At 39.6% G+C, this 27,666-nt stretch overlaps 4 protein-coding genes across 5 annotated transcripts; 3 read left to right on the plus strand and 1 right to left on the minus strand.

Annotated features, from left to right (window-relative positions):
* The first annotated feature begins 1,298 nt into the window (after positions 1–1,298).
* On the plus strand, positions 1,299–8,112 carry LOC114157801 (RNA-binding protein 4.1-like). Its single transcript, XM_028038963.1, has 4 exons — positions 1,299–1,443; positions 3,736–4,154; positions 4,241–4,877; positions 5,204–8,112. Exons 2-3 carry the CDS (start codon positions 3,746–3,748, stop codon positions 4,852–4,854), a joined length of 1,023 nt encoding a protein of 340 aa, XP_027894764.1. The 5' UTR covers positions 1,299–1,443; positions 3,736–3,745; the 3' UTR covers positions 4,855–4,877; positions 5,204–8,112.
* A 1,330-nt stretch (positions 8,113–9,442) lies between these two features.
* On the minus strand, positions 9,443–10,608 carry LOC114157802 (TRAF-interacting protein with FHA domain-containing protein A-like). Its single transcript, XM_028038964.1, has 2 exons — positions 10,432–10,608; positions 9,443–10,304 (listed from the first exon to the last, which is right to left on the minus strand). Exon 2 carries the CDS (start codon positions 10,279–10,281, stop codon positions 9,697–9,699), a length of 585 nt encoding a protein of 194 aa, XP_027894765.1. The 5' UTR covers positions 10,282–10,304; positions 10,432–10,608; the 3' UTR covers positions 9,443–9,696.
* A 902-nt stretch (positions 10,609–11,510) lies between these two features.
* Positions 11,511–17,236, plus strand: LOC114157799 (RNA-binding protein 4B-like). 2 transcript variants are annotated; one of them, XM_028038960.1, is made up of 4 exons: positions 11,644–11,924; positions 13,959–14,377; positions 14,471–15,111; positions 15,390–17,236. In XM_028038960.1, exons 2-3 carry the CDS (start codon positions 13,969–13,971, stop codon positions 15,100–15,102), a joined length of 1,041 nt encoding a protein of 346 aa, XP_027894761.1. In that variant the 5' UTR covers positions 11,644–11,924; positions 13,959–13,968; the 3' UTR covers positions 15,103–15,111; positions 15,390–17,236. The 2 variants fall into 2 exon arrangements, with proteins under 2 accessions (XP_027894762.1, XP_027894761.1); XM_028038961.1 differs by having other exon boundaries at positions 11,511–11,924; positions 14,471–17,236.
* A 7,036-nt stretch (positions 17,237–24,272) lies between these two features.
* LOC114157800 (V-set and immunoglobulin domain-containing protein 2-like) lies at positions 24,273–27,565 on the plus strand. Its single transcript, XM_028038962.1, has 5 exons — positions 24,273–25,170; positions 25,287–25,988; positions 26,075–26,200; positions 26,639–26,682; positions 26,805–27,565. Exons 1-5 carry the CDS (start codon positions 25,116–25,118, stop codon positions 26,916–26,918), a joined length of 1,041 nt encoding a protein of 346 aa, XP_027894763.1. The 5' UTR covers positions 24,273–25,115; the 3' UTR covers positions 26,919–27,565.
* Positions 27,566–27,666: the final 101 nt, after the last annotated feature.

The raw sequence follows: 27,666 nt of genomic DNA on the forward strand, positions 1-27,666 counted from the left end.
AACTGCTATATACTGTTTACATCATCGACTACAACTATTTTGTTTTTTGTTCAACTGTCAATTTTTGGAAGAAAACTAGAAATAGTATAAAAACTAAAAAAAAGTACATTAGAATGGTGTTAATTATACTGTGATGATGTAATTATGATGTATTTTTGTCAACAAATTAATAAAAAAAGATTATAATAAGATTATATCCAATCAGATATCCCATCAGAGCCCATTTTTAGCCATTTAAAAAGACTGGATCACCTGAACAGGCATTCTTCTTGGAATTCATATTTTTTTCAAATGAAGCCACAGAAAATTCAATTGACTAAAATGACAACAGATGGTAAAAATGCTAATAAATCTAAATTACCCAGGCTACGACTAAAACTAAAACCAGACTGTCAACTGGCTGCACAACTTACAAGTTTTGTTTCTCAAACAGTGAAAACATGACAATAAAGTGGAAGTAGGATTATACTCCATGTAGATTTTGTTGAGAAAGTGTGGCAAGTTTCAACAAAACGGTTCTCGTGAAACCAAATGTTGGAATGACAACATTGTTTCAAGTGTAAATCAGTATCATGTAAAATGATCTTTTTTGAACAAGTTACAATGTTATTCCTTCATCAAAAACATACCTGGCCCGCTGCCTCAAATCTTTCCTGCATGTTTGAGAAATCCTTTAATCTCCCATGGCAACTATTCATCTGTGCAAAATGTCTGGGTGGACCTAGCGCTGCCTTCAGACACAGCTCCTTCTCTGAGAAACAGTTCCTCAGCTTCTGAGATTCCGCCACACAGCGCCACTCTCTCACTCAGCTCCTTCAGACTAGCCAGCAGCAATTAGCAAACACCTGGTGGCAATCTACCATTTTTATTGACTTGACTTAATTATGGCTGAATGAGTTTTTATCATTAATAAACTATTTAAGCTTAAAGTCATGTCTCAAGATTCAAATTGTTATTGATTTTACTCTTTAACTAGATCTTTTCAAACCTTTAATTTTGTTATTTTTATTTACGTCTACTCTTCTGAACCTTAGAGAGCTTTATGATTTGAAGCTGGTGTGCTTCAAACCTTTGTGGTGCCCAGGAGAAGAAAAATAATTACTTTTACGGACCTTTCAGCTAACCTCTCTGTCCAGGTTTGAATACAAATGAAACCACTTAAGCAGCACCAATGTAAGAAATTTCCATTATTTCTGTTTCTGTCATATTTCAAGATGTGGGAACTTGTAAAACCTGAAATTGACCGATGTGGTACTTTGTTTTACATGAAATTTCAGAACCACCCTGCCAGGCAACTTCAAAGTGGACTTGAACATCCCGCACTCTGGATGGCGGTGTGGTGCTACATGTCTGACATCTTCCTCTTGCTGTAGCTAACAGGAAGTGGTGGGTAGAACGATCCACAAAAGATATTTCATTCTGTTCAGGTCGTCATTGGAAACCGTGAGTAATTTTTGTGTGTGGTTTCTATTACTTATTACTATAATTACATGCTATTATGACTAGCGGATTGTCTGGCGTCGAGCAAACGCGTTCAACAGGCGCGTGAAATGTCCTTTGACATTTCGTCTTAGTGTGGCTGCGGCTTTCAAAGGTGCTAGCTAATAGCTCGAGCTTATGGAGTTAAAACAGTCTCATAATTCACAAATGCACAGAACGAGATCCACAAATGAAAAGAGCATTTTATTTTTTGATGCCAACACAAATATATCTTGATTTACAAGCTGCTTCTGGCCTGTGAGTTGTGTTGCATTTGTGTGGGAATTCTGAGACTCCCCGGCCGTCTCAATTGACCAAATGGCTTTTTAAAATAATAATAATAATCATAATAATAAATGGTCTATCTGATTGGATGATAAGCAACCATTCAGATAGCTTCATTGTTTCAGTCAGTCACATGAATGGACCCTCAGGTTGGGGTAACCTGTAACCATGTGGAAGCACAGACAATTTAGACCTCAGCCTGGCTTATGGCAGCAGAGGAGCAGTAAGTGAAATATCTATCTTAACATATTTAGCTATTTATCCCCATGTTATGATTAATAATGTTAAGCGATTTAATTGTGCAACTATCAACACAAGCTAGTGATCTAAGTGAGTAAACTGTGCTACCGAGCTATGTTAGCGCTTCTGCATGGTACTGGCACCAGGCTAGTGTCTTTCTTTAAAGTTGACTTTCTTGTGATGAAAGTAACTGTTTAACAGCCTGAGTTTGTTCCCCCAAACCGAGCAGCTTTTGTGTAATGGACCTTACCAAACTCCGCCCACAACCGACCCATGTGACCGCAAGTCTCACAAACAAAGCCTCGCGGCACATTGTTTCTATGTAAACATGAGTGATTAGTGAATCATTTCTACCGAATTTTCACAATATATCAGCTACTAAATGGACAGAGGAACTAACAAGTTCATGTCATCATCTGGGAGGAGGTTACTGGTTTCTCAGTCACAAGCTGGTTGCAAACCTGAGGCCAGCAGGTGTCAGTCAGTTATGGTAGATCTGAAATTTGGTTTGATGACGTCAATATGAGAAGCTACAGACTGATAGGAGGAACCAAAGAGCTCTGTAAAGGTAAAGGCAAATCTTCTGAAGTTGGGACATAATTAATTTAATTTCACATAATTATCGCGGTAGAAGCCATTTGTTTGTTAAAATTTTATGAAATATATTTGTTCTATTTGATGTTTGTTGTGAATGACGTAAACTCACAAACGAACGAGGTAATTAGTCCAACGTTTAGAAACTACAGCGGCTGTAATGCGCCAAACAAAGGTAAACAAAGGTAAAATAACCCGAACAGGTGATCAACTCAAAACCACTCTTACCTTTTTACTCTCTCTCTCTTTGTAGTTTAAGCACACCTGTTACCGTGGCAACCGCCTGCGCCCCGCAAGACGAGCAAAGATTAAGTTAAAACCATAACATTCAATCCGTTACGATATCAAGTTTCCAGGCTTGATATTTATTTCTCGATTATTAATCAGCGCTTCCCTGAACACAGCGATGGTTGATTGACCAACTGTACTTGGTGCTAGCGTGGCTAACACGAGTAACAGTTTAGTCCAAAGCCTTTTCTGCTAAAATAAAATCTTTAGTGTATGTCAGATACAGACACATTGCATATTGATCTGTTTAGCTAACGTAAGACTGTGTAGCAGACAGGCTTCAAGGTGTAGAGGTTGTATCAGTACTGCCATTATGCTGTACTTAGCTAACGGGGAGCGTGTGTTTGTGAGACGGCCACGCACGTGATCACATAGAATTAGCATCAGCCAATGAAAAGCGGCCCCTCTGGTAAGGTCTATTGTGCTTCGACCTGGTTACTGCGCAGTTGGAATTGGTAAATGTGATTGGCTGAAACATAGGGGTCCGTTCATATGATTGGCTGAAACAAGGAAGCTATCTGATTGGTTGTTGACCATCCAATCAGATAGACCATTTATTAGAAAAAGACATTTGTAGATTGAGAGTCAGGGGAGTTTAAAAATACACACACAAATGCAGCGTAACTCAAAGGTCAGAAGCAGCTTGTAAATTGAGATTTATTTGTGTTTGCATCAAAAATACAAGTGTGAATCTTGTTCTGTGCATTTGCGAATTACGAGACTGCTTTAACTCCATATTTGTTTCATTAATGCCATTCATAATTTATGTTAATGTCATATTTACCCTGTTTCCATTACATTTGACTTCCCATTTAGCGATTGTCCTGTTGGTTTTGTTTGATTAAACAGATCCTCAGCAATGGTGAAGATTTTTGTGGGGAACCTTCCCCGAGAAGCTACCGAGGATGAGATCAAGGAGCTCTTTGAGGAGCACGGCACGGTCACTGAATGCGCCATCATCAAGAACTTTGCCTTTGTCCATATGGATGACCGTAAGGCTGCCACCAAAGCCATCAGGACCCTTCATCAGCACAAGCTCCACGGCACAGCGATCAACGTCGAGGCCAGCCACGGGAAGAACCAGGGCCCCGTGAAACTGCATGTAGCCAATGTAGAAAAAGGAGCTGATGACGAACTCCGTGCTCTGTTTGAAGAGTACGGTACGGTCACAGAGTGTGCTGTTGTCAAGAATTTTGCTTTTGTGCACATGCCCAACTATGATGAGGCCATGGATGCTATCAAAGGGCTTGATAACTCTGAGTTTCAAGGTAAGAGAGTAATGTGAGAGAAATGAAGCAATGCTCTTTCAAACTGAAATTTATTAATCTTTTTATTTTTTTGTTTTTTTTTGTAGACAAACGCATCCACGTTCAGGTTTCTAAGAGTCGACCGAGGTATGAAGAATGTGAAGACTACCCACCTCCTCCCCCAGACAGGGGAGGCTACTGGCCTCCACACTATCCAGGAGAGCGGCCTGAGCCTCCCCCACCGGGCTACCTGAGGGCTCGCCCCATGCCCCCTGGTTACCCAGGTCCTCCTCTGCCACCCCCTCCCCCGAGGCGGGCGGCTTATCCTGAGCGATCCTATGACAGCGAAAGGGAGGGATACAGTGTAGTAGATTACTACGAGAAGTACCGAGCTCGTCCGTACGCCATGTCTCCCTATGAAGAGCATCGTGCTATACCCCCACCTCCTCCGCCTCCGCCCTCTTCTGTCGTTCGAGACCGCCTTATGACCTCACCGCTTAATCCATATGAGCGTCGGCCCCTCCCTCCTCCCCCTCCGCCTCCCCCCTCATCGTACTACGCCCGAGATCGCAGCCCAATCCGGAGGGCTCCTAACGCACCGTTGCCCCCTCCGCCCAGTAACGGCTATGCCTACGATCGCTCTCCATACACAGTTCCACGTGCAAGGGACCCCTATGCGGACCGGCTGCCTCCGCCACCACCTGCACGCTACGCATACTAATGCAACACGTCAGCATTTTGAAGGTGAGATTAGGACAGAGTTAAAAAAGAAAAGAAAAAAAGAATACATTTTCTCGCTCTCCACTTCGTCCCTCTAACGGCAGAGGCAGCTTTAGATAATCTTGGACGAAACCTGCAATTTTCGTCTCACAAATCACTGTTTGAATACAATTACTTTATTAGGAAAATATTTGAACTGTGATTCGACGCGACAGAAAATAATGTTCTGTGTGGAGGCCGACTGACAAAAGGGCCTTCGTACTGGACATTGGGGAACAAAAGTAATGGAAAACGTACTGTTAATGTCTAGGAGGCAAATCGTTCATTTGTTTTATTTGCTCTTTTTTCAGGATTGTTGTCCGACTGCGTCGCCGCTTCCTGATTCACGTGACTTTATCCTCTTCCTGTCTGCGGCTGAGCGCGTTTCGTTCCTCTACAACACTCAAAAGGATCTGAATTCTTTTCGTCAATGGCTGTTTGTTTGGTTTTAGTGCTTAGAATATGTTTTTTCCTTCTTCTGACTGTTTTAGTGTTGAATTGTACTGTAAAATCCTTACTTTCAAACGTCTGAATGGGGCGTCTTTTTATTTAAAACAACCTTTTCGTTTTATTAAGCGTAATATTGTGTGTGACCTTAGAAAGTTAAATAATATTCGCATTCCTTTAAAGGCGGCTTTAGTTTACTCCCCAACCTGCACGTTTGATTAATCATGTAAATGCTCTCCATCAAAATTCAAACTTCTGTGGCGTTGCTGTGAAACGTAAATGGAAAACATGTAAATTAGTAACTGCCCATTTAATGACGCAATTAATACTGTGCGTTTGCAAGATCTGCTAAATTTTCCCTTTTGGTAAAATAACTTTTGATTAGTAAGTGTGATCTCGATGCTCACTGCGCAACACCTTTTCACCTCTGTAACCGTTTGTAATTGTTTGCTGATTTTAATAATCTTTTTCTCAATAGAAACAAGCGAATCACAGCCATGTAAAAGCGTTACGTTGATTAAAGAACGTCTTGTCGGCTCTTGTGAGATCATAGTTTTTACCACTCACCACCGTACCACTCGACTTTACCCAGTCAGCATCAAAATTTAAATAAAAGTCAACTCGTAAAGTTCTTCCTAGTGTACGCAAAGATTTCCAAGCCACAACCTCTGTTGACCTGGGGCCAGCACTAACATCCAAAGGCTGTAGGGGAGCTTCACAGTCAGCAGGTAAGTCAAGGGATTACTGACACCAGAAAGATGTCACCTGTTTATGTTTTTACTGCTTTTGTAGATCATCTATTTTAGGAATTGAGGACTTCATGTTGTAGGAATGAAACAGGACAATGAAGTTTTACAATTTAGGAGTTTTTACTATTAATGTACGGCTTCACAGATGGGTGACAAAAAACGAGACGTCGAACAACTGTTGTTCCCCAACCCAAGACATATCTACTCCATACAACTGATACCAGCATCAGTAGGTCGGACATTGAATGATTTGTGTACTATATGATACGAATCAACATCAAAGTGTTCTTGTTGGGCCTCATGTTTAAAAAATATAGTGTATGCACAAAAAAATTCAAAATGATGAATAAGCACATTCCAAATCAGTTGACTACCTCTTGGAATATCAGGCACCTCTCTTGACATGACCCTATTGTAATATGAAAAAAGATGGAAACATGGCCTCCATGTTCTTTGTACGATAAAAGGAAGTCACTTGATGGTAGGTAGAGACATGAAAAAAAAAAAATACACTCACGTAATTGTGATTTTTATGTACTAGCACGGTGTACTTAGTCAAAAGCTCCAATTAGATCTGGGAAATATTAGGAATTTCACACTTAAAGTCATCATATGGATGATTTCATCTCCTGACTCGACTCAAGTCTTACTTATGTGGCCAAATAGGTTAACAGACATGCTCCAAAATGACCTTTGTAGCATGGAACCACTTTGTAGTCAGTGGCTGTAAAGGCAGTACGTAGCACTTAGCTGTGTTGCGCTTTGGAGAAAAGTTCCAACAAGATTAATCCTAGAAAGCTGAAACAAACTAGTCTTGTTCTCTAAAGACACTCACTTTGGCATATCGCAGTTTAACCTTTAACAACACTGTTTTTATTATTTTTCTTTGATTGAATATGCTTCGTAGTGCCAAGTACAGTTCTGACACCTGAAAGAGGTTCTGCTAATCCCGTTTTTATATGAACGTCTGCTTTCTGATTCACCAAGTTGAGGATTATTAGAAGATGCCAGAGGTAAACACATTCCAGGGAATAGTTTGATATACTCATTCACAAACTTTACTAACCCAGAGTCCAGTTTGGATGGGAAGAGATAATCATGTAATTTGTGATTTTTTTTTTTTTCTCCGAAGAGTTTTTGCGGCGCTAGTGGTATTTTTTGTGACAGTAGGCAGACAGGAAAGAGGGCGAGGAGAGGGTGGAGGACATGCGGCAAAGGTCGCCGTAACCGGGAGTCGAACCCGCGACGTCTGCGGGATGAAGACGAAGGACTAAGGCCTTAAAACGTGGGGCGTGTTAACCTCACCTCCTGTGCCACCACAGCACGCCACGTAATTTGTGATTTCTAACAAGCTGGTAGAACTAAAAGGGCCACCGGAAGACATAAAATAGTGGCGTAGTCATGGAACTGATTGCTGAAATGTTCAGCAGTAAAAACAATGAAGTTCTGCCTCAGGTATGTTTAGAAGTTGCACTAGAAGACATTACCAGCTCTGTGGTCATTTTTTATCACATATTTGAGTGCTCCTTACAAAATACTTTTGGAATGATGTAGTGCAAAGGCCCTCATGCATGTTCAGATCGAGATCGCCGACATGCCATTGGTAATGTGACTGTTTTTGGCGGTGTTGTACGTCACGTTGTCAGGAAATACTGTAGATTTATTTCTAACAATGTTGGGAAATTCAATTTGATGCCAAAATGCCTTTGAACTGATCTTTTACAAATACCCAAAACATCAGATTTGGTTTTGTCATCCATCTGTAAAATGAAGTCGCTGATAAAGTCTTTTCAGTAAATAAAAAGATTACTTATAATTTTCAGGCTAGAATAAAGACAGTGTGGAAATAGGATTCTTTTAGAGGATGTTAATGTTGGAGCCTAATATTTTCTTCCAGTTAGCATGAAGAACTTGCATTAAAAAAAAAATCTGTATTTGGACTTGTAAGGACAAAACATTTTTGTTTGCATGTGTTAATGTAATTTTTGGAAGTGGTATTTGCAATACAAAAAAAAGACAACTTTGAAAAATGTACAGTGATTTCAGTTTTTGTCTTTTTATAATTCTGATTTAACATAATTAAAGTATTTTTACCCGCAGAATTGACTTTGCGTATTTACGTCATGTGAAAACCATGGTTGTATTTCTTGGCTTCATACATTTCAAGCTTTGAAATTGAGAAATTTTTCTGCTTGGGAGATGATGAGGCGGGAATCGCTCTGTTTTGAAAAATTTAGATTTTTTTAAAGAAAATACTCAAGAATCAGTAGGTATTTTGAACAATTTAAAATTTCAATTTGACAATACTAAAGGTATATTGAGAAAGTCAATTTAACAGTATTTTGGAAAATGTATCTTTTTAAAGGTTATATTTTAAACGATTGACATATTTTAATTAAAAATGTATTGCTGCTTTATCTTTGTTAATAGATGGTCTTTAAATTTTCTACTAATACCTTTACTCTGATTATTAAAAACTGATTTGTTTAATTTATATACACTGCTCAAAAAAATAAAGGGAACACTTAAACAGGTGTTTAACACTTAAAGTGTTCCCTTTATTTTTTTGAGCAGTATATTTCACTTGAAATAGGATTTTGACGCAGTTACCAATACACGACTGTAGGTGGACTCTTAAGTTGTGAAAAAAGCTTTCATCCTGCAGCATCTCTTCATACAGCACAAGGATGTTTGTTGTCCAACTTAACCAGTGCAAACTATAGTTAACCAGTTCAGTCTGAAAGACATGGCAGTTCAAGCTAGATTCACAGACTGTCTCTTCAGATTCTCTAACATTACCTTTTGTCTTTAGTAACCCAACAATGAAGCTATTTCCCCATAAAAAACTCGCCACATGCTTTCCAATGCTTACCTGGTCAAGAGCCAGAAATTTAGAGAGTGAAGGAAATACAAGATAGTTACCGGTTCTTTTGTTCAAAGTCAAGCTGTACAGGCAAGCATTGCTCTGAGCTTCTGTATGGAACAGTTGATTATTCCCCAACATGCTGCAAGTCTTATACAGACAACTTTTTCACACTTCTCCTTTCAGTGGATTCGGGTTTCAGACGGTTTTCCCGGCAGATGGCCTCGTGCCTCCCGTAGAGTCGCCCTTTTAAGCCTCCATGTTATGTAATTTGGAAGTGAAGCATTCATGGCCTGAAGGACTCTGACTGACCTAAGAGGTCAGAGGGCTTATGCTTGACCCCACAGAACATTCCAGTTGCAGTTTTGCCATGTGACTTATGGATTTCAACGTTAAAGCACCAAAGGAGGGGCTGATAGTGATAGCTTTTCTGTCAAGTTTCCAAACTGGATCTATAACGGGAACATAATTTACAAATGTTGGACAAAAGATGCTGTAAAAAGAGTAGTTTATTGCTTAAACCTATGATTCAGAAGTAAATAACATTAAAACATCACAATATTCATATTTCCAAAAATGAAAGCATACATTTAAGGGTCTAGCTTAATTTGATCTATTTGCAAAAGTCAAAGTGTAAAAGAACTTAATGATTTCACAATAGAAAATGAATATCATTACCTAATTCAACTTTACTATAACAAATGGACAGCAATGCCTTGATGCTTAGCCCAGTTCAGTCTGTTGATCATTTATAATAGATGAGTGTCTCATCAGTTTCCAGAGGTCCAAGTTCTCTTAGTCCAGCCGTGTTTTGGTTCACCATACCCGTGTCCATGACTGGTGCCCTTCCAGGCACACAGGTGCACGTCTCCCTGGAGGGAGGCACAGTCAGCACCTCCATGTCCACCTCAAAACTGGTCTTTGCCTCTCCAGACTCCCGAATAATGACCATCTCATACTCTAAGAACCGGATCAGAGTCTTGTCTGGAAGGTCCATTCTCTCCAGGTAGCCCAGCGACGATCCGTTCACTGACAGCCGCCCTCTCTGGCTCAGGTTCTGGATGGAGAACAGCATGTCCGGGCTCTTGGGTGTACGGTAGGCGTTTAGGGCCAGCTGTTTGCGGGACACCTTGGGGTCAGCCAGAGAGTAGGTGCAGGCCTGGGCGTCACGGCCCAGCCTGAGAGGATCATCGGCAGAGCATCTGCTCCTGGTCCCCAAGGGAAGCGAGTCATAGAGACCTTTACAGTGTTGCTGAGGGTGGTAAAACTTGATGTGGAGTAAAGTGAGGAGGTCCTCCTCTGTCTCCATTGTCTGAGACACGTTCGTCATGGAGGAAGAGATCTTGAGAAAATCTGTTGAGAGATTAGAAGTGATAAAACTGTTTTAGAAAGCATTCAAAGCCAGACAGACAACTTGAGCTGAGGCAGTTTCCTCATCAAAGAAATGTGAAACAAACGAGACAGGAAAGTCCAGTCTTACCTGAAAGCTAAATGTTTCAGCGTGAAAGTTTGTTTTTCTGCCCTCGCACAGAAAAGAAAGTGACCAACTAGAAACTGAGGACAAAGTGAGCAACATCGCTTCTTCTGCTTATAAAACAGGAAAGGCTCCTCCTGACTGCTCTGCAATCTTTCGTCATTCTCTCCCCTCCCTTACCCCCGTGACCTGCTGCTTTCAAGTGTAAATTTGGAAATTGCAGTACTCGGTGTTTTTGCTTGAAATTTTGCAGTAGTAAACAGAAACTATTTTTCAACATCTTTAAGCTTGAATATAGCAGAGTCTAGAATTTCGGTGTGTCAAAATGTCTTACATTTTGAAAGGACTTTGTGGTTTCTGACCTGTAGGAGATATTATATAAATAAATGTTTGTTACTTACTTAAGATATGTATTTTTGGATCTTTTACTGCATCATAAGACAAAGAATAACTGTAAACTACAGTTATTGTTATTAAATATCCTACTACTTTCTCATGTTTTCACTACTATGTTTTTTTAGTAGAATGTTTTCTTGTTTCAAGCAAACTTTTATTACATGGCTTTATTGTAACATGATCGCTCTGGTGTGTCCTGGTGGAGCCTTTAACAATGGCAAAATCTCCGCAGAGTCTCACAATTGTTAAGCCTTCAGTGCTTATCGGAGGGGAACCTTGTGAAAGTGAATTGTTATCCATTAACCCTGTTGTGCGTAAACGTTCATTTCTTTCTGTTCATCTTCCACATAAATCAAGCTGTACAACATTTGGAAAATCAACAACTTTGCAGCTTTACCCCATTTCACCAAGGTTTGAGGGCATCATATGTTTCCGGTTATTTTAAAGTCTATTCAGCCTGTGGACTAAACTTCAGAAGTGAAACTTCACATGTGGCTCCAGTTACCTTAGATATAAAGAGCAGTTCAGGGTCAACTCAAGTAGAAAGCTGCAAAGCAACCCCAAATTCTCAACCTTCCACCTTTGGCTCAAACAATTTGGATGTTAAGGTGATGGCGGGCTCAAACATACGATGCTTAAAGGGTCTGTGCTTGTTTATTGTGGGTTTTGCCTAACATTTTGTTCTCATATCTGATATTCTGTAAAGTTTCAATGTATCCTTGGAAAGTAACAACGGATTTATCCTGCCTATTTGATAAGCAACAACAGGCTGCGCCAAAGTTTTGAGGAAAAATGTATCTAGTGATAATCAGCACTGAAATTTTGGCATAAAACACTAGAATTAGCAAAAAATAAAAATGCTGTGTCGTTGTCCTTAGTAAATATGACAAAGAAAATTACAAGTTCACTTATACTAGATTGAAGTGTGATTTATAACATTTTTTTATTCCTGTCGCTTTTATGAATAATGTAGATTATGTTGCCCTCCACAGCAGCGCGCGGCGTGCTTCACGTCGTTGTGTGAAAGAAGCGGAAGTCGTCAATTTTGACGGAAGTTGTGAGGAGAATACCTCGTGAGATAAACTTGGCTGTTTAATACGAAGGTACTGAGAATATATGCCCTTGTATAGCTGCATTATGTTTTATTTAGCATTTCCGAATCAATTGTTTCTCCTTTTGAGCGTTTGTTCGTCTTTTCTTGTTGCAAGAATTGTTACATTTAATGGCTAACCTAAAGTAAAGCTACGGAAGGCTCAAGTTATTGTTCAAGATTTTACGTTTACGAAATAAACGCGATAGTCATTAAAGTTGAACTTTAATGACTTTAATGAAAGCGGCTTATCAGTAGAAAAAGCGGGATAGTTCACGCGGCATCAAGCTAGAGCCTTCAGCTCTTAATACGTCATTAGCAGTGAAAACCAGGTTCTTGGCAAGTTTAATATGCATGTCTACGCAATTTGTGTATTGATCTGTGTTTTTCTCCTCTCCTTGTGTCCCCTGATGTAAAAAAATGTTATGTACGTTTGTATTGCCGAGTACAGCAGAAAATAAGAGTTTAACAATAAATACATTGACGTTACCATCAAATTAGTAGATCTAGTCCATGTCTAGTTTCATCAAATAAGGTCTCATTAAATTATAGTTTATCAATTGTGAGATTTAATAAATCAGAAAAAAGTACAAATCTCTAATTTTCCATCACAGAAAATTAGAGCAGGACGTGTGACAGCAGGTTTGGTGGACCCGTCAAATATTTATCCTTTAAAACATTTTAGGATTATTTTCTACTTTTTTCCCCTACTATTTTCACTTGATATTTAAGTAATTTAAGTTCTTAAATAGTTTTCACTTTTTTTTGTTTACTGGCAATATAAAAATCCCCTACTGGGGTCAGGAAGGGTGCTGGTGTCTATCTTCAATGAACGTTTGGGGCGAGAGGCGGGGTCACCCTGGACAGGTCACCAGTCTGTCTCAGGGCAACAAACAACCATTCACACACACACTTAGAGAATTTTGGACTGTGGGAGGAAGCCAGAGTTCCCGGAGAGACATGAAGAACATGCAGAAAGATCCCGGGCCGGGATTCGAACCCAGGACCTTCTTGCTGCAAGGCAACAGTGCTACCTACTGCGACACTGTGCAGCAATATAAAAAGAAGGCTGTTGCACAAAAATAAAGATATTTGGCTGGCTCGGGTTTCTGGCGCATTTAGCCTGCAGTACATAAAGAAAACCTAAAGAGAATGTGCGATCCAAGTTGTGTCGATCTACATATTGTAGTTTAAGTAGAGGAGTAGCAGCTGACTGTTGAGGAAGGAAAAAATTTAAAGTGTAGATGTCAGTTAGACTCTAACAAGCGCAGGAAATGTGCACACAGCTTCACCGTTACACTCCAATTAATCACACATCATATGACAAACACCAAATAAACAATATGTAGTTACATTTCTTATTCCAATGGTGGTCTAAAAACGAAACCAGTAAAAACTTAACTGAAGTAATATATCACATTCCCTCCTCACCCTCATCTTGATAAGTACAGAGAGCATCTGCTGGTTTCGTATCCAGACTGTGATAACTCGCATCTGACCAGTTGGTGCGCAGACAGCTTCAACTTTACGCACAGGGAACGTCGCGGAGCTCACCATCAATCAATATAAGAACAATTTCTGTCAGACTGTCATCATTGATCTGGACGCTTTAATTGAGCGTCCAGCACAGCTGATCCTCTTCTGCAGGGTTTTTCTCCCGCCGAGGGGAGCGAGTCAGGAAACGATCAGAGCCTTGCCAAATTATGATCACTTCGATTGGTGAAATGTTACCTGATCTCAAAACGTTCTCACTGCAGAGAAAAAGTTAAATGTTCAGCTTGATGACTACAAAATGGAAATTATCATCATTTGATAATTGCAATACTATATAGCAATGACCTCGTGCTGTTACATGTCAGTCATCGCGGGGAAGAGGGTGTTGGCTCCTCTGGGTTTCGGCCAGCATTTTCCACACCATAGCCTGGGTCTGGAAGGGCTAGTGTTCTGACTTGGAGACATTGATTTACTGTGTTAAGGTGCAGGAAAACTGTTGCATTTTCTGTCCTCAGTTTACATAACTTTCCTATCCCATTTTGCTTTTAAACAGATCCTCAGCAATGGTGAAGATTTTTGTGGGGAACCTTCCTCAAGAAGCTACCGAGGATGAGATCAAGGAGCTCTTTGAGGAGTACGGCATGGTCACTGAATGCGCCATCATCAAGAACTTTGCCTTTGTCCATATGGATGACCGTAAGGCTGCCACCAAAGCCATCAGGACCCTTCATCAGCACAAGCTCCACGGCACAGCGATCAACGTCGAGGCCAGCCACGGGAAGAACCAGGGCCCCGTGAAACTGCATGTAGCCAATGTAGAAAAAGGAGCTGATGACGAACTCCGTGCTCTGTTTGAAGAGTACGGTACGGTCACAGAGTGTGCTGTTGTCAAGAATTTTGCTTTTGTGCACATGCCTAACTATGATGAGGCCATGGATGCTATGAAAGAACTGGATAACTCTGAGTTTCAAGGTAAGAAAAAACATTTAGAAGTGGCGAGAAAGTAAAATGTATTTCTAAAATCAAACTCACCATGTAATTTCTGTCTTTTCTTTTATTTTGTAGACAAACACATCCACGTTCAGGTTTCTAAGAGTCGACCGAGGTATGAAGAATGTGAAGACTACCCACCTCCTCCCCCAGACAGGGGAGGCTACTGGCCTCCACACTATCCAGGAGAGCGGCCTGAGCCTCCCCCACCGGGCTACCTGAGGGCTCGCCCCATGCCCCCTGGTTACCCAGGTCCTCCTCTGCCACCCCCTCCCCCCAGGCGGTCAGTTTATTTAGAGCGACCCTATGACAGCGAAAGGGAGCGATACAGCGTAGTAGATTACTACGAGAAGTACCGAGCTCGTCAGTATGCCAGATCTCCCTATGAAGAGCATCGTGCTATACCCCCACCTCCTCCGCCCTCTTCTATCGTTCGAGACCGCCCTCTGACCTCACCGCTTAATCCATATGAGCGTCGACCCCTCCCTCCACCCCCTCCGCCTACCCCCTCATCGTACTACGCCCGAGATCGCAGCCCAATCAGGAGGGCTCCTAACGCACCGTTGCCCCCTCCGCCCAGTAACGGCTATGCTTATGAGCGCTCTCGACTCTCTCCTGTTTCCCGGGCCCCTGCATATGGCGTTCCACGCGCAATGGACCCCTATGCAGGCAGGCTACCTCCGCCACCTGCACGTTATGCATATTGACAATTGAAGGTGAGCATAGATCAGAGATCCCGTCGTCTTCACATCCCGCTTTAAAATGCATTACGTACCTCTAAAGTTAGAGGCAGACTTTTGTGTCTGAGTGGTTTGGATTCTAGTCAGTGCATTAGCTTGAACATTCCTATTATGAGATTCAAATCTATGACGTAAAGTTTCTGTCGGACAGATTTTAAGGTTCTGACCTCAGAAGGCAGCAAGAACTGTGATGAAACTGCGCGCTTTGATTCTACATCTGCAGATAGTTCATTTTGTAATTTGCTCTTTTTCAGGAATTTTGTCCGACTGCGTTGCGGCTCGGCGCCTCCTGAGTCACGCATCTCTATCTCTTCATCGCTGCGGCTTGGCGCGTCGTGTAGGCCTTTGATGATTACGAGAAGAGCCACACCGGCGGCGTCGACGTCTCTTTTTGTTTTAACTTGGGAGAATTCTTTTTTTCTTTTACATTTTTTTGGGAATAATTCTACTAGTAGTATTTTTATTGCTTTATCGTCTGAGTAAACGCATCGTATGTTTCATTTTCTTTACTTTTTTGCATCGTTTAAATGATTTTGATCTATGTGAGTCTGACAAACCTAAATTATGCCTGCAACATAATAACATCAAAACTTTGGCCCCCGAACAGAATTGTAGTTGCACGTTTGTTCCGTCATGTCAGTAAAACACTAAATTCTCCAACAATGATAGTGTAAACCTTTTGTTGCTATGAAAGCAGATTTATGTCGTCAATTTTTAAAGGATAAATGGGGTGGAGGGAGGTTATTTGCTAAGTTTTTATCTAAAAAGAAAAAAACTACTTTGATCACGATTGATTTTTAAAAACAACCAAAAGGATAAAACATCCTAGGGGTGAATACGTTTTATAGGCACTGTCTTACTTGTTGGCGTAATAAATAACCTGGTCAAAGTCGGTGTGTTAGATAAAGAACGTGCCGTCTTTCTTGTGAGATCCCAAAGTTTACTCTTTCCATCTGCAGAATGCCCAACTTACCCCTTCTGTCTATGCCAAAATGTTGCTATTTTCCCCATTTGAACCGCAAAAAAACAACAAAAGAACGAAGAGGCAGCGAACATTTAATAGCAGAGGCTAATTTATTTGCATGCGGGGTCAGGATTACATCAAAGGCAGCTGAGCACCCTCATGATGAACAGGTAAGACAACTTACCAATACAGCCTCGTGTTTAGGTTATGTCAGTTTTGCTAGGTAAAATCAGTCATGCAGGTTGATATCAGTCCTTGATTTCAACCTGCATCAACCTGGTAATTTGATACAACAAATTACCTCTTTATTTATATTTACTCACTGGCAAAACTAGTTGAGCACAATTTAAGCATGAAGGTCATCTTCTATCGGAACTTGAGAATACTTGTGTATAGTTGTGTATAAATGAGTTTGTAAGGCCATAGCACTTGAGTACAGGTGTTAGTATCACAACCCAAATGTAATACACCAGTAGTCTGACCATGTGATGACGGTCAAAACGGTGAGTAAAGGTAGATGGATTGTTTGACAGGTGTTTGATTGGGGTTGCATTTTGGTTTCTCATAAGATCGGCTGCCAATATTCTGCAGCATGTACTCCTTACGACTCCTTAATGGACTTTAATGAGTCCATTAAAGTCAAATGGACTCATTTGACTTTAAGCATTCTCTGTCATTGTAACTTCCAGTATCATCTCCCCTTGACCCATGACTCCCTCATGTAAGGTGTTGTAAAAGAATGCAGCTTTGTTTGGAATTTGATCATATGAAATCAGTTTTTATTAATTGCATGGCTATTCCAAATCATTTTATAGCCTACCGAATTGTTTATAGAAGCATTCTTTCTAAATCCTTCATTTGGTGCTTTACTGGTTTTGTCAGTCAGTGTTAACAGTCTAGTAAGGAAGTGCTGCATTTTTAAGACACAGGCAGTAAAATGAATACTTTCTGAAATCTTGGAAGATCCAAACATGAGTTGCAGTGATTAGGAAATGAGTGTTAAAAATATAAATGAATTAGTGCAAAATGTAGATTTGTTAGGTTAAGCTGTATACTTTTTAGATATTAGAAATTTGCATTGTAGTGTAATGTTTTGGTTTTTACATATGTTAATAAAACTTTCTTTAAAAAAAATGACATAAATTTTGTGCTTGCTTTTATGCATTTGAGCCACTTTCTTTTTTCCTTATTCGTGCAAATGTGTTGCATTGCATTTCCTGTTTTGTGATAAAACAGTGATAAAAACCTATGTTGTACAAATCGACTCCAGGACAAAAGCCAAAGACTTTGTGAATATGATGGCTTAGATGGGGTAAGAGAATGTCAATGTCCACACAGAAAAGTCCACAGGGAAAAATCATGGGCTGAAACATTGGTCATTAAAGAGGAAGCAATTACAGCAAAAGAACCAAAAAATAAATAAAACGACTGCAGTTTGCAAGTGCATACAGCGGGGACAAAGACCTGTATTTTTTGGAGGCGAGTTCTGTGGTCTGATGAAATTAAGTGGAACTGTTTGGCCATGATGACCATCGGTACATTTGGAGGAAGAGGGGTCACGCGCAAACCTGGGAACCCCATACCAACTGTGTAAAGCATCATGTAAGTAAGTAAGTAAGTAAGTAAACTTTATTTCTATAGCGCTTTTCACAGACCAGGGTCACAAAGTGCTGCACAAAGTGTAAAAAATAAAATAAAAGCAACATACAAAACAATAAAACACAGTATTAAGCTAAAAAGCAAGTTTAAAAAAGTGGGTCTTAAGTTGTTTCCTAAAAGTGTCTATACAATCCAGAGATCGAATGGTACAAGGTAGCTCATTCCAGCTACCTTGGAATGAGGTAGCTGGAGGTAGTTGGGGTGTTTTACACAGTTGGGGTGGAAGCATCACGTTGAGGGGCTGTTTGCTTCAGGAGGAGCTGGTGCATTTCATAAACTAGATTACATCATGAGGAAAGAGATTATGTTGACAAAGACAAACGGCGTCAACCAGGAAGTGAAAACTCTCCATAAATGGATCTTCCAAATGTACAATATTGGTGAAGTGGTCAATGGTTTGGTGGCCATCACAAAGCCCTGATCTCAGTCTGTAGACCTGGTGTGTGTGTGAGTGAGGTGACTTGCCAAACTGACTCAGTTCCACCAGTTCTGTCAGAAGGAACGGGCCAGAACTCCAGCTAACTATTGGCAGAAGATCCTGTAAGGAATCCCAAAATGTTTGACCCTAGTCATGCCTTTCAAAGGAGTTGCTACCAAAAACTAAATGGCAGTATGTAAATTTCTGACCTTGAAGACATTCAAAAATAAATCTCTTAACTTATTCTTTCTCTCGATATTGTGGCATTTAGCAAATAGAAATAAATCTGGTAATTCTAGCTGACCTAAAACAAAAGAAAGTGTACGTAAACTGTTGGTTTCACCTGTAAGTGCATTGCTTGCAGGTTTTTTGATTGCACAGAAATTTAATTCACACAGTATAACCGTGTTCATACTATGTAAGTTTTATTTCCATTTATTCTTTCGCACACACCTGAGGTGTAAATATTGTAGGTAAACAAGACATTATAACCCTCAAAGGACAAACCTCATCGTTCTGAGATAATATGATCTTCTTCCGATAAATCTCATCATAAATTTATGATTTTTATGGATGTTGACATAGTGTTGTTCTTGGGGATCAGGCAAGTGACGGAAAGAATCACTCAACTAGTTCCTTGATCGAAACTGACAATAAGAACAGTGAAACTGATAAGCCAACTGTGAGCAATTTAACAAAAAGCACTGGGGTTAAGTTACATATTAAACTGCAATATGAAAGCAGCTGTAAGCTGTTGGCCTTGCTAAAACAAACTGAACCTGGCTGTTGGCCCGACTCCTTGACATAAACAAGTCAATAACAGTTGGCTGAACTGACTGCAGGACAATAAGATGCGCAACAAACTGATAAGAAATGAGTTCTTCATACTCTGAAATGATAATAGTTTACAGGAATGGCTTGCTTGAATTATGCAATAAAACAATAAAAAGCAACTAAACATTACTCAGCTGACTGGTGTACATCAACTATAAAACAATGAAGGCTCTCTGTCAATGTTAGATTTAAAGGTCAGGTGAATATATTATTTAAAGTTGTGGGAATTCAGAGCAAAAATAATTATTACAATGGCCCAGTCAAAGCTGAAATCTAAATCAATAGTGAGAATTGAAGATTTATTAATAGACCCTTTCTATGGAATTCGACTGTAAGCTATTTTACAAAGAAGAATGGGATCAATCTGCAACATAACCTAATGAAAAAAGGCGTATGCCGTTTGAATACTTTTGCAAGGCTCTGTAAAAATCTGTAAACCTAAACACTCCTTAAAGGCTTGTATTTGTTACGTTACAAACCTAACGTAACGTTTTCCAATTCAGGTGGAAAAATAAACAATTTTGTTCAGTTAAGACTCTGGCCAACAGAGGGCAGCATTTCACCAGCATTTCGGAGAATTCACTCTGGCAAACATTTTGTGATCACGTAGGTTTGGTCACCCGACTAAGAAGTTTGCACCAACATTGTATTTTAAAATAAACAATGCACACAGATAACATAACTGTTGTTTCAAAAAATAGAAATGACAAAAGGGACACTGTGGTCAAGTGACAAAAAAGGAGTTTAAATTTCATAAAATGGCATCTTGTTTAGAGCTTTGAAGCTCTAAACAGCTTTCCTCAACTTTAAACTCGTCACCTCAACAGGAGAGCAATGTCATTTGAGTGTTACGGCTGGTTTACGAAAACAGAAACCAGAAAAGCATTTGTCTTTGCTGTGCTCCCGCTACGGTCCAGGCCGCTCACATCGACCACAGCCTCAGTGGTTTTGTCGGCTCCACCTCTCCTCCGTCCTGACAGGATGTATACGTGGTCGTAGCTTTGATGCAGCTTATTTGTTCCTGCTGCTTTGCTGCTTTACGCTTACGACTCTGAGTTACACTTCAGAGTTAGGGTTATGCGAAGGGTTATGACAGTGAGAATCACTGGTACAGTTGATAGATAGTTGTACAAGCGTAGTATGAGCTTCTTGAGACAGTTAAACACTTTTTTCTTTTTGTATCTGTGCTTTTAATTAAACTAAATCACCTTCTTCTCCCCATCAGGATTACACAGAAGGGAAATTGTTAGTGCCATTGCCTTGCAGCAAGAATTTTGTGTGTTCAAATCCTGACCAGGGATCTTTCTCCAAGAAGTTTGCATAGCTGCCACTATGTAGAAAAAAACAACAGCCAAACAATGATGGGATTAATTTCACATTTTAGACTTGACTTTTTCCGAGAAATACTGATGTGGGTCTGTACCTTTTGTCTCTGCAAAACTCAGGAAGTTTGGGTTTAGGTGAGAAAAGTGTTTGCCTCTTAAGCTTCGTCTACACTTAGTCAACAACTTTAGCAAATTTACCACAGCCTGTACATTCAGACCACCGAGGTCAAAGAACAGAAGTGGGCCAAGAGTGTTATTTCTTAACATCACATTTTACATCATTACACACTCACACACACACACACACACACACACACACACACACACACACACACACACACACACACACACACACACACACACACACACACACACACACACCATATACTTGCAGTGTGTGTGCAAGTATAAGTCTCTGTATATAGAGAATATAGAGTATATATAGAGAATTACATTCACCATTTTCACCAACAAAGGGAGGTCATTTGTGGAAAATTAACACATTTTCCTAGTCCTCTATTTGTTTTGCAGTTGCGCTAAGCTCTGCTAGTCAGAGGTATGGTGTGAATTACTTTTTGGTTAAGGTTAGAGTTTGGAATAGATTAGTAATGATCAGGGCTAGGGGAAAATGACTGGATTCCACATAACTGGAGTTACTAAGGTGAATGGAAGTCAATTCAAAGTCATCAGATGAATGAAAGTCCAAGGGATGATGCCTGACAGGAGCTTCCATGTTGTGGAGAAACAGCTGTATGTGCTAATTTTCTGTTTGCATGTCTGGGGTATTTCCTTTCTGAATGCACCTTTCTGGAATTCCGACAATTGGCTTACTTCTTCTGTATTGTCTTGATTTTGGTTTCCAACCTTCTCCTTCATATTGTCCATTGTGGCGCCATCCACTCTTCAGGTTACCTTTGCCAAGCATCTAAAGGATCACTGTCAATTGGCAAAGAACAACAGCATACAAAGGCCATTGTCACTGTGCATTATGGCCAAGTCTACTCTCACCTTTTTATACCTTGCTTTCCTCTTTGGTAGTCTCCGATGAATTCCACTTTGACTAACAGTGATGGATGCTGCCATCTGGCACTCATGTTCCTTGACTTTGGAGTTCACCTTTCATTTCTTTGGAAGTTGTTCTGGGCTCTTTAGTTACCATTTGAATCATGCATCTCTTTAATTTATCGTCAATTTTCCTCCTTCAGCCAAAGAGTTTGACCACAGTCCTGTGGACCTTAAACATCTCAGTTATATGGACAACTGTTGCCACAGGACATGCTTCTCTACAATGTTCTTCCTAATCTCTAGGATCAACTCTTTCCTTGGCCTCCAGTGGTCTGTGTTCAGTGTGGTCACCAAACAGCACAGTGACTACTTGTCACCCATTAACGAGGCAGACTGTCCTATTTTCGAATTGTTTTCTACCGATTCTAGAGGTATCCTCCCTTTTGTCCAGGCCTGTGTCATTAGTTTATTTCTTTTAAATGTTTGCTTCCATGTTTGCTTCACTGACCATTGTGAGCTTTTCAGTCATTAACTAAGGGGTAGCAGAGATTTTGTTCACGTGTATATATATATAAGTATATGTGTCTTACTAAGGATGACTCTGAAAATAAAATACAGACACTGAAGCTTATTGCGATCATCTTTAGCCCAGCAGATCACACCTTTTAGTGTATAATGATGTCCCTCCACTGCTGTGGTGAAGGTGGTATGACTAAAACAGCAGAAGTTTCCACTGATGGAAACTCAAACACAGGAAGCTCTACCTCAGGCCCCCAAAAGACTCCTGCTTCACTTTTGATTTCGCTGGCTATGCTTCATACATAAAACCAAGTGATGAGGAATGATACTAAAGATATGAAGCAGAACTGAATTCTAAAATCAAAATGTCTATGTAAAGGAAAGGACATTTGTTCAAAAATGTACAACTCATAACCAAACATCCATCTTTCAAGAACCAACTCACTGGGTTGTGTGTCAGAAGACAGATTCTATTCAGAATATTCAGATAAAAAAAAAAAAATCAAAGCTTCTGAGGAATACTATTCACAAAAGTATAAACGGCTTTCCATTTGATAAGACTCAAATCTAAGAATTTAAGAGAAAATTCTCTGGAAGAAATTCAACATTTGACAAATTCTGACACTTTTGGTCTGTTGGAGAGGAGACTTGTGGAATCTGAGTTCCTGTATGACATAGCAAATACGGGTTGTGAACAGTCACAGAAACGAAGGTCTTGCATTGGAAAGTCGATAAAAATGGAACAACATTTCTATGTAAACTGCATCTGTGCATTATGTGGCCAGAACCAGACTAACTTTACTATCTTGGAAAACTGAGAAAATTTTTTTTTTCAAACCAACCACAAAGGTTGGTATTGGTCATTTGCTAAGTTATTGTTCCTGCTATTGATAATTTTTTTCTTTTAAGATTTTAGGTGCAGTGTCACATTGACAAGAAAACCCACCAGAAATAACATGTAAAATGTTTACTTGAATGTTTACTTACAAATTCGTATTGAGGTGAAGTTATGAGGTGTGCTAGATTTCAGAAACTGTCTGTTCTGGTGGTGTTGCTTTTACACAACAGTCTCAAAGCCCCACTGTCTCTTTATGGTTAACAGTCTAAAAATGGGCTTTCAGCACATCTTCTTCTTAAACACCTGTATTCAGAATGGCCCCAACAGGAAGTCTGAATGTGATTTTATTTTTATCACTAGAGCTTTAAAGTGTGACGCCGATGCCGACGGAAACTGAGAATGAACAACTGCATACAGCTGTTATCCACAAATTCTTTCTTTGATGATTAAATACTGTAAAATGATTAAGATAATGCAACTGACCCTAAAATTATGTATTGGCAAATTTAGGTGTGAATCAATTTATTTACTTTTACCAACGTTTTATTTTGGATTAGAAATAATCTAGTCCATCTGGTGGAGACTCTACATTTTTCAGTGAGGGTAAAGAATCCTTCAAACACTCAAAGACTCAGAACTCACCAACAAAGAAAAATCTTTAAAATACCAGTGAAAACAAGCCAGAAAACCTGGTCAGCAATTGTAAAAAGGGAAAGGCTGCTGTAATGTCAAAAAGGACTTTTCCATTGTTTTTTTTGTTTTTTTTTACAAACAGTGTAAATAATATTCAACATGGCATTGTAATAAAAAAGCAAAGATTTTATTGACATTGTTTCATTACTTGCAGAAACTACTGTCTCATTTGATTACAGTAACTGTAAATCGAAATAAATGATTTCGGATTTAGCTGCATATGACTGCATCACCTTCAGATGACGGCTGCTTTTGTCTACATTTAACAGTCTGTACACAAATCTGACCTGGGAAAGATTAAGCTAGCATTTAGCTCAATGCCAACCCAGTGATGTAAGAATCTGTTCACAGCTTCCTCTGCGGTCTGTTATCAACTGGATCGATCGCAGCGTTCTTTGAACAGGGTTTGTTACGTGAACATGTAAGAGACTCGGCTCTTCTTTGTGTCTTCTTTGGTTTCTCTCAGGAAGTCTTATGATCTATATCATATCCTGTATACTTAAAAGGCCACCGCTGCTGTAGAACATCAAAATGGTTTGCTGATATAATATTCTGGCTCTAATAATAATATAATATATATATATATATATATATATACAATATTTTGTTACATATTTAAATAAATAAGTGGGTTATATAATTACATACTGTAACCTAAAGGCATTTTTTGCCTCTTAGGTCAGATTCTTTCATCTTAACTGAACCAGTATAAAATAAAACAATCATCGTGTTCTCATTGGCTTTGTCGACTATCAGCAGATTAGAATACAGGCGTTATTAAAATAAAGTTAAAATAGGCAGCTTGACCGGAGAGCTTTGTTTTTATTTTATGCAGTGCATATACACTACACCATTCATAGGGATAAATGGTGTAAAATATACACTGTGTTACTGCGTCAGGTGAGAGTAGCCTCACTATGTACCGATTGCCTGACCGTCTAAGAATAATATCGAAGTTATTTCACAACGTTTGGATGCACTCATGTAAATTCCAAAGCAGTGAGGCATATCTGCAATATTTATGCTATCTATCGCTAAGTTCCATCTCTCATCCCACTGAATCTTTGTAGGTCAGAGAGTGTGGTGGAGAATAAGTAACTAGAGGGGAACCTTTGCCTTTTCACAGCTCAGTTTTAATTGATATTTCATTGAAACGTGACTCCAAATTATTTCAACGTGTCCAAATTATCCATGGCAGACTGGCCACAGATATTTTGAGTGTTTCTTTTGAATATCGAAAATATTTAAAAGAAATATTTTTCTTTTGAATAGAAAAGAATGAGAAAAGAAAAGAAAATACAGCGTGGGATACTGATACACAAATGGTACAAAAAACCATTTGGTGCTTTAAGTATACCATGCTCCATATATGACCTTGTTTGCTATCTTGTAACGCTAATACGAATGATAGTTGCTCTGTTTTGTGACAAAGATCGGGTTTTATTGTGTCTGCAAAAGTTCTTGTCATGTACATCAAACTAAGCAAAGATGAGCTTTGATGTGTCTGACTGAAGCAGACACTCTTTGTGATTTTCATCAGAAGGATCCTGTGAGGTTTTCAGCTTTGCTCTCTCCATGTTTGCCTTCTTTAAGACCTAAAGTGACTCTATGGGTGGCTGTGATGATGAGATCATGTTCTCCTGGTAGCCAATCAGCACAGCCTTGTCTCTGTGGAGTTCAGTGAGCATCAAGGTGCTTTGCATTCAACACGTCCATTTCAGCAGGATGACACCTTCAGGCTCTGTTTTCTGTCTCGTGGTCGTCCTCTTATGGAGAAAAGGTGAGTTGTGTTTTATGAGATCGGTCATTTTAACGTTCTAGTCTATCCTACTTCGAACATTTCTATCTTTTGAGAAGTGTAATTTTGGTTGAGATTTTCCCCTCCTTTCTGTCCAGTTGAGCTGAATTATTTGAGAAAATCATATATTCATCAAGAGAGGAGCTTCGTGTCAGCTGAAGTTGGCAGCAGCGTGACTCTGCAATGTTCTTATGGAACTGAAGCTGCGAGGTATTACTGGTACAAGCAATCTCTGGGACAGAAGCTGCAGATAATCTCTATCAGTTATAAATTTGCTGAAAGTGGCACTTTTCATGACGAGTTCAAGGACAACCCACGCTTCAGCGTGGAAAACATCGATGGGAAAAGTCAGTTAAGTATTTCTGACTTAAAACCATCAGACACAGGAACTTACTTTTGTGCAAGTGGCATTTCATTTGTGTTTGAGTTTGGGGAGGGTGCTACGGTCAGTGTGAAGAATCCGGTTCTGGAAAACACAGCTTGGGTCCGTCAGTCGGAATCTGGAGCCGTCCAGACGGGAAGCTCTGTGACTCTGAACTGTACAGTCCAAACTGGGAGCTGTGGTGGAGAACACAGTGTTTACTGGTTCAGACACTCTGGAGAATCTCATCCAGGACTCATTTACACCCACCGAGGAAACAGCAATGAGTGTGAGAAAAGTCAGAACACACAAACACACACCTGCATGTACGATCTGCCTATAAAGAACCTGAGTAAGTCTCACGCTGGGACTTATTACTGTGCTGTTGCTTCATGTGGACAAGTTTTGTTTGGAAACGGGACGAAGCTGGACTTGGAAAGTGAGTTGTGTCATTTCAGAGACGTTTAGGTTTGCTAGTAGGGAATCTAAAGCTTTCTGTCTGTATGGGTTTGTCTGGGTTTGCAGGTGAGGCCGTCTCTTTGTCCTTGGTTTATTTCTTAAGTGCAGCTTTGATTTTCACCGTCATCCTGAGTGTGTTACTGGCCTTCACACTGCACAAGATGCACAAGAGAAACTGCTGCCAAACTTCAGGTTATTTCTGTTCGAATCTATTTTCCCCATTAGAGATTTTGCTTTTGTTTTGTAACACTTGCACCTTGTAGATCGTCCAAAAATTCTAAAGTCTGACAGGCAAATTTTAAATTATAATTTCATTTATTTAGGAAAATGCTCTCCAAACCAATTAGGTGTTAAGCCTGATATCTGGTTGTACCATGCTGAGTGACAGCAACTGCTATCAGACATTTGCAACGACTGGCAGTGAGTCTTTGATAAAAAGTGAGTGGGTTTGGATGACATTGTTCTCTTAATAAGCAAAATTATAATTTAAAAACTAGATTTGGTATTTATAAATTCTACATTTGATATAAAAATTTGATGATCTAAAATGTGTAAATGTGACATACACTATATACTGTATATATATATATATGTTTTTTTTTAACTAAAGATGCCTTTTGCCTTTCACAGAGTTTAATGGAAGACTTTTATGTCAACCAGCAACAAGCACAGAGGTACCTCATCTCATCTCTTGTATTTCACAAACTATTAATTGTCACATCTTGAAGTTTGAAAAAGAAAAACGAAAAAAAACAAACAAACAAAAAAGCTAATTCCAGGAGTGTTCTGTTACCAGGTTCACCAAGATGCAGGCGACCTCCATTACGCTGCTGTAAATGCCAACCAGCTCAGCAGATCAAGGAGACACAGGAAGAGCTCAGAGTGTGTGTACTCAGCTATGACGCAGTAGACTGGAGACGGTTCAGTTCACTCTCCTAAAGCTGCCTGGAGAACTGAAGCACAGCTTTCTGACTGTTTCAGGGTCAACGACTGGAGAATATTTTTGTGTTTTTTTTTTTTTTTTTTAACATTTCACAGAATAAACTTATTTAAATTATTAAACTTATTAAAATGGTTAAATTGTGTGTGTTTGGTCCCTTAGATGCCAGTTTTTACAGTGCGTACATTATGATAATTTGCTTAGTCGCCAACTTTGAATTCAGGGTAATGTTATTCACACAAAAATATGGTATTATTCCTGAAGGAAAATTAAATGTTTTAGTAATTTAATTTCTTCAAAGAGTTCTTATAGATGATGATGACTGTTGGCAAGAAAGAGCTCCTGTAAAACCTGTGTTGCAGCAAATCTGAAGAAGCCTCAGTCTGTGGACATTCTCTTACTGGAGTCTTGTGTAGAGGATTGTCAGCGTTGTTCATTATTCTTTTCATTTTATGAAGCATCGTTTTTGTAGAATCAGAACAGGACAGACTCAGGCTTCTTTGTTCAGCTTTTTAAAATCTCTGTCTCTGACAGGGGCCACCAGATAACAATGGATTAAAACAGATCTAGAAAAGATATGCAGCATCTTGCTGCAAACACTAAAGGACCAAAGTTTTGTTTGTTGTGGTTTTTCTTGATTGACTCTCAGCAACATGCAACAAATCCACTGGCATGTATTCTTTTTTTTTTTTTTTTTTTTTTAGGTTTTTGGAGCCTT

The sequence above is a fragment of the Xiphophorus couchianus genome, chromosome 14 (assembly GCF_001444195.1).
Source record: "Xiphophorus couchianus chromosome 14, X_couchianus-1.0, whole genome shotgun sequence".
Classification (NCBI taxonomy): domain Eukaryota; kingdom Metazoa; phylum Chordata; class Actinopteri; order Cyprinodontiformes; family Poeciliidae; genus Xiphophorus; species Xiphophorus couchianus.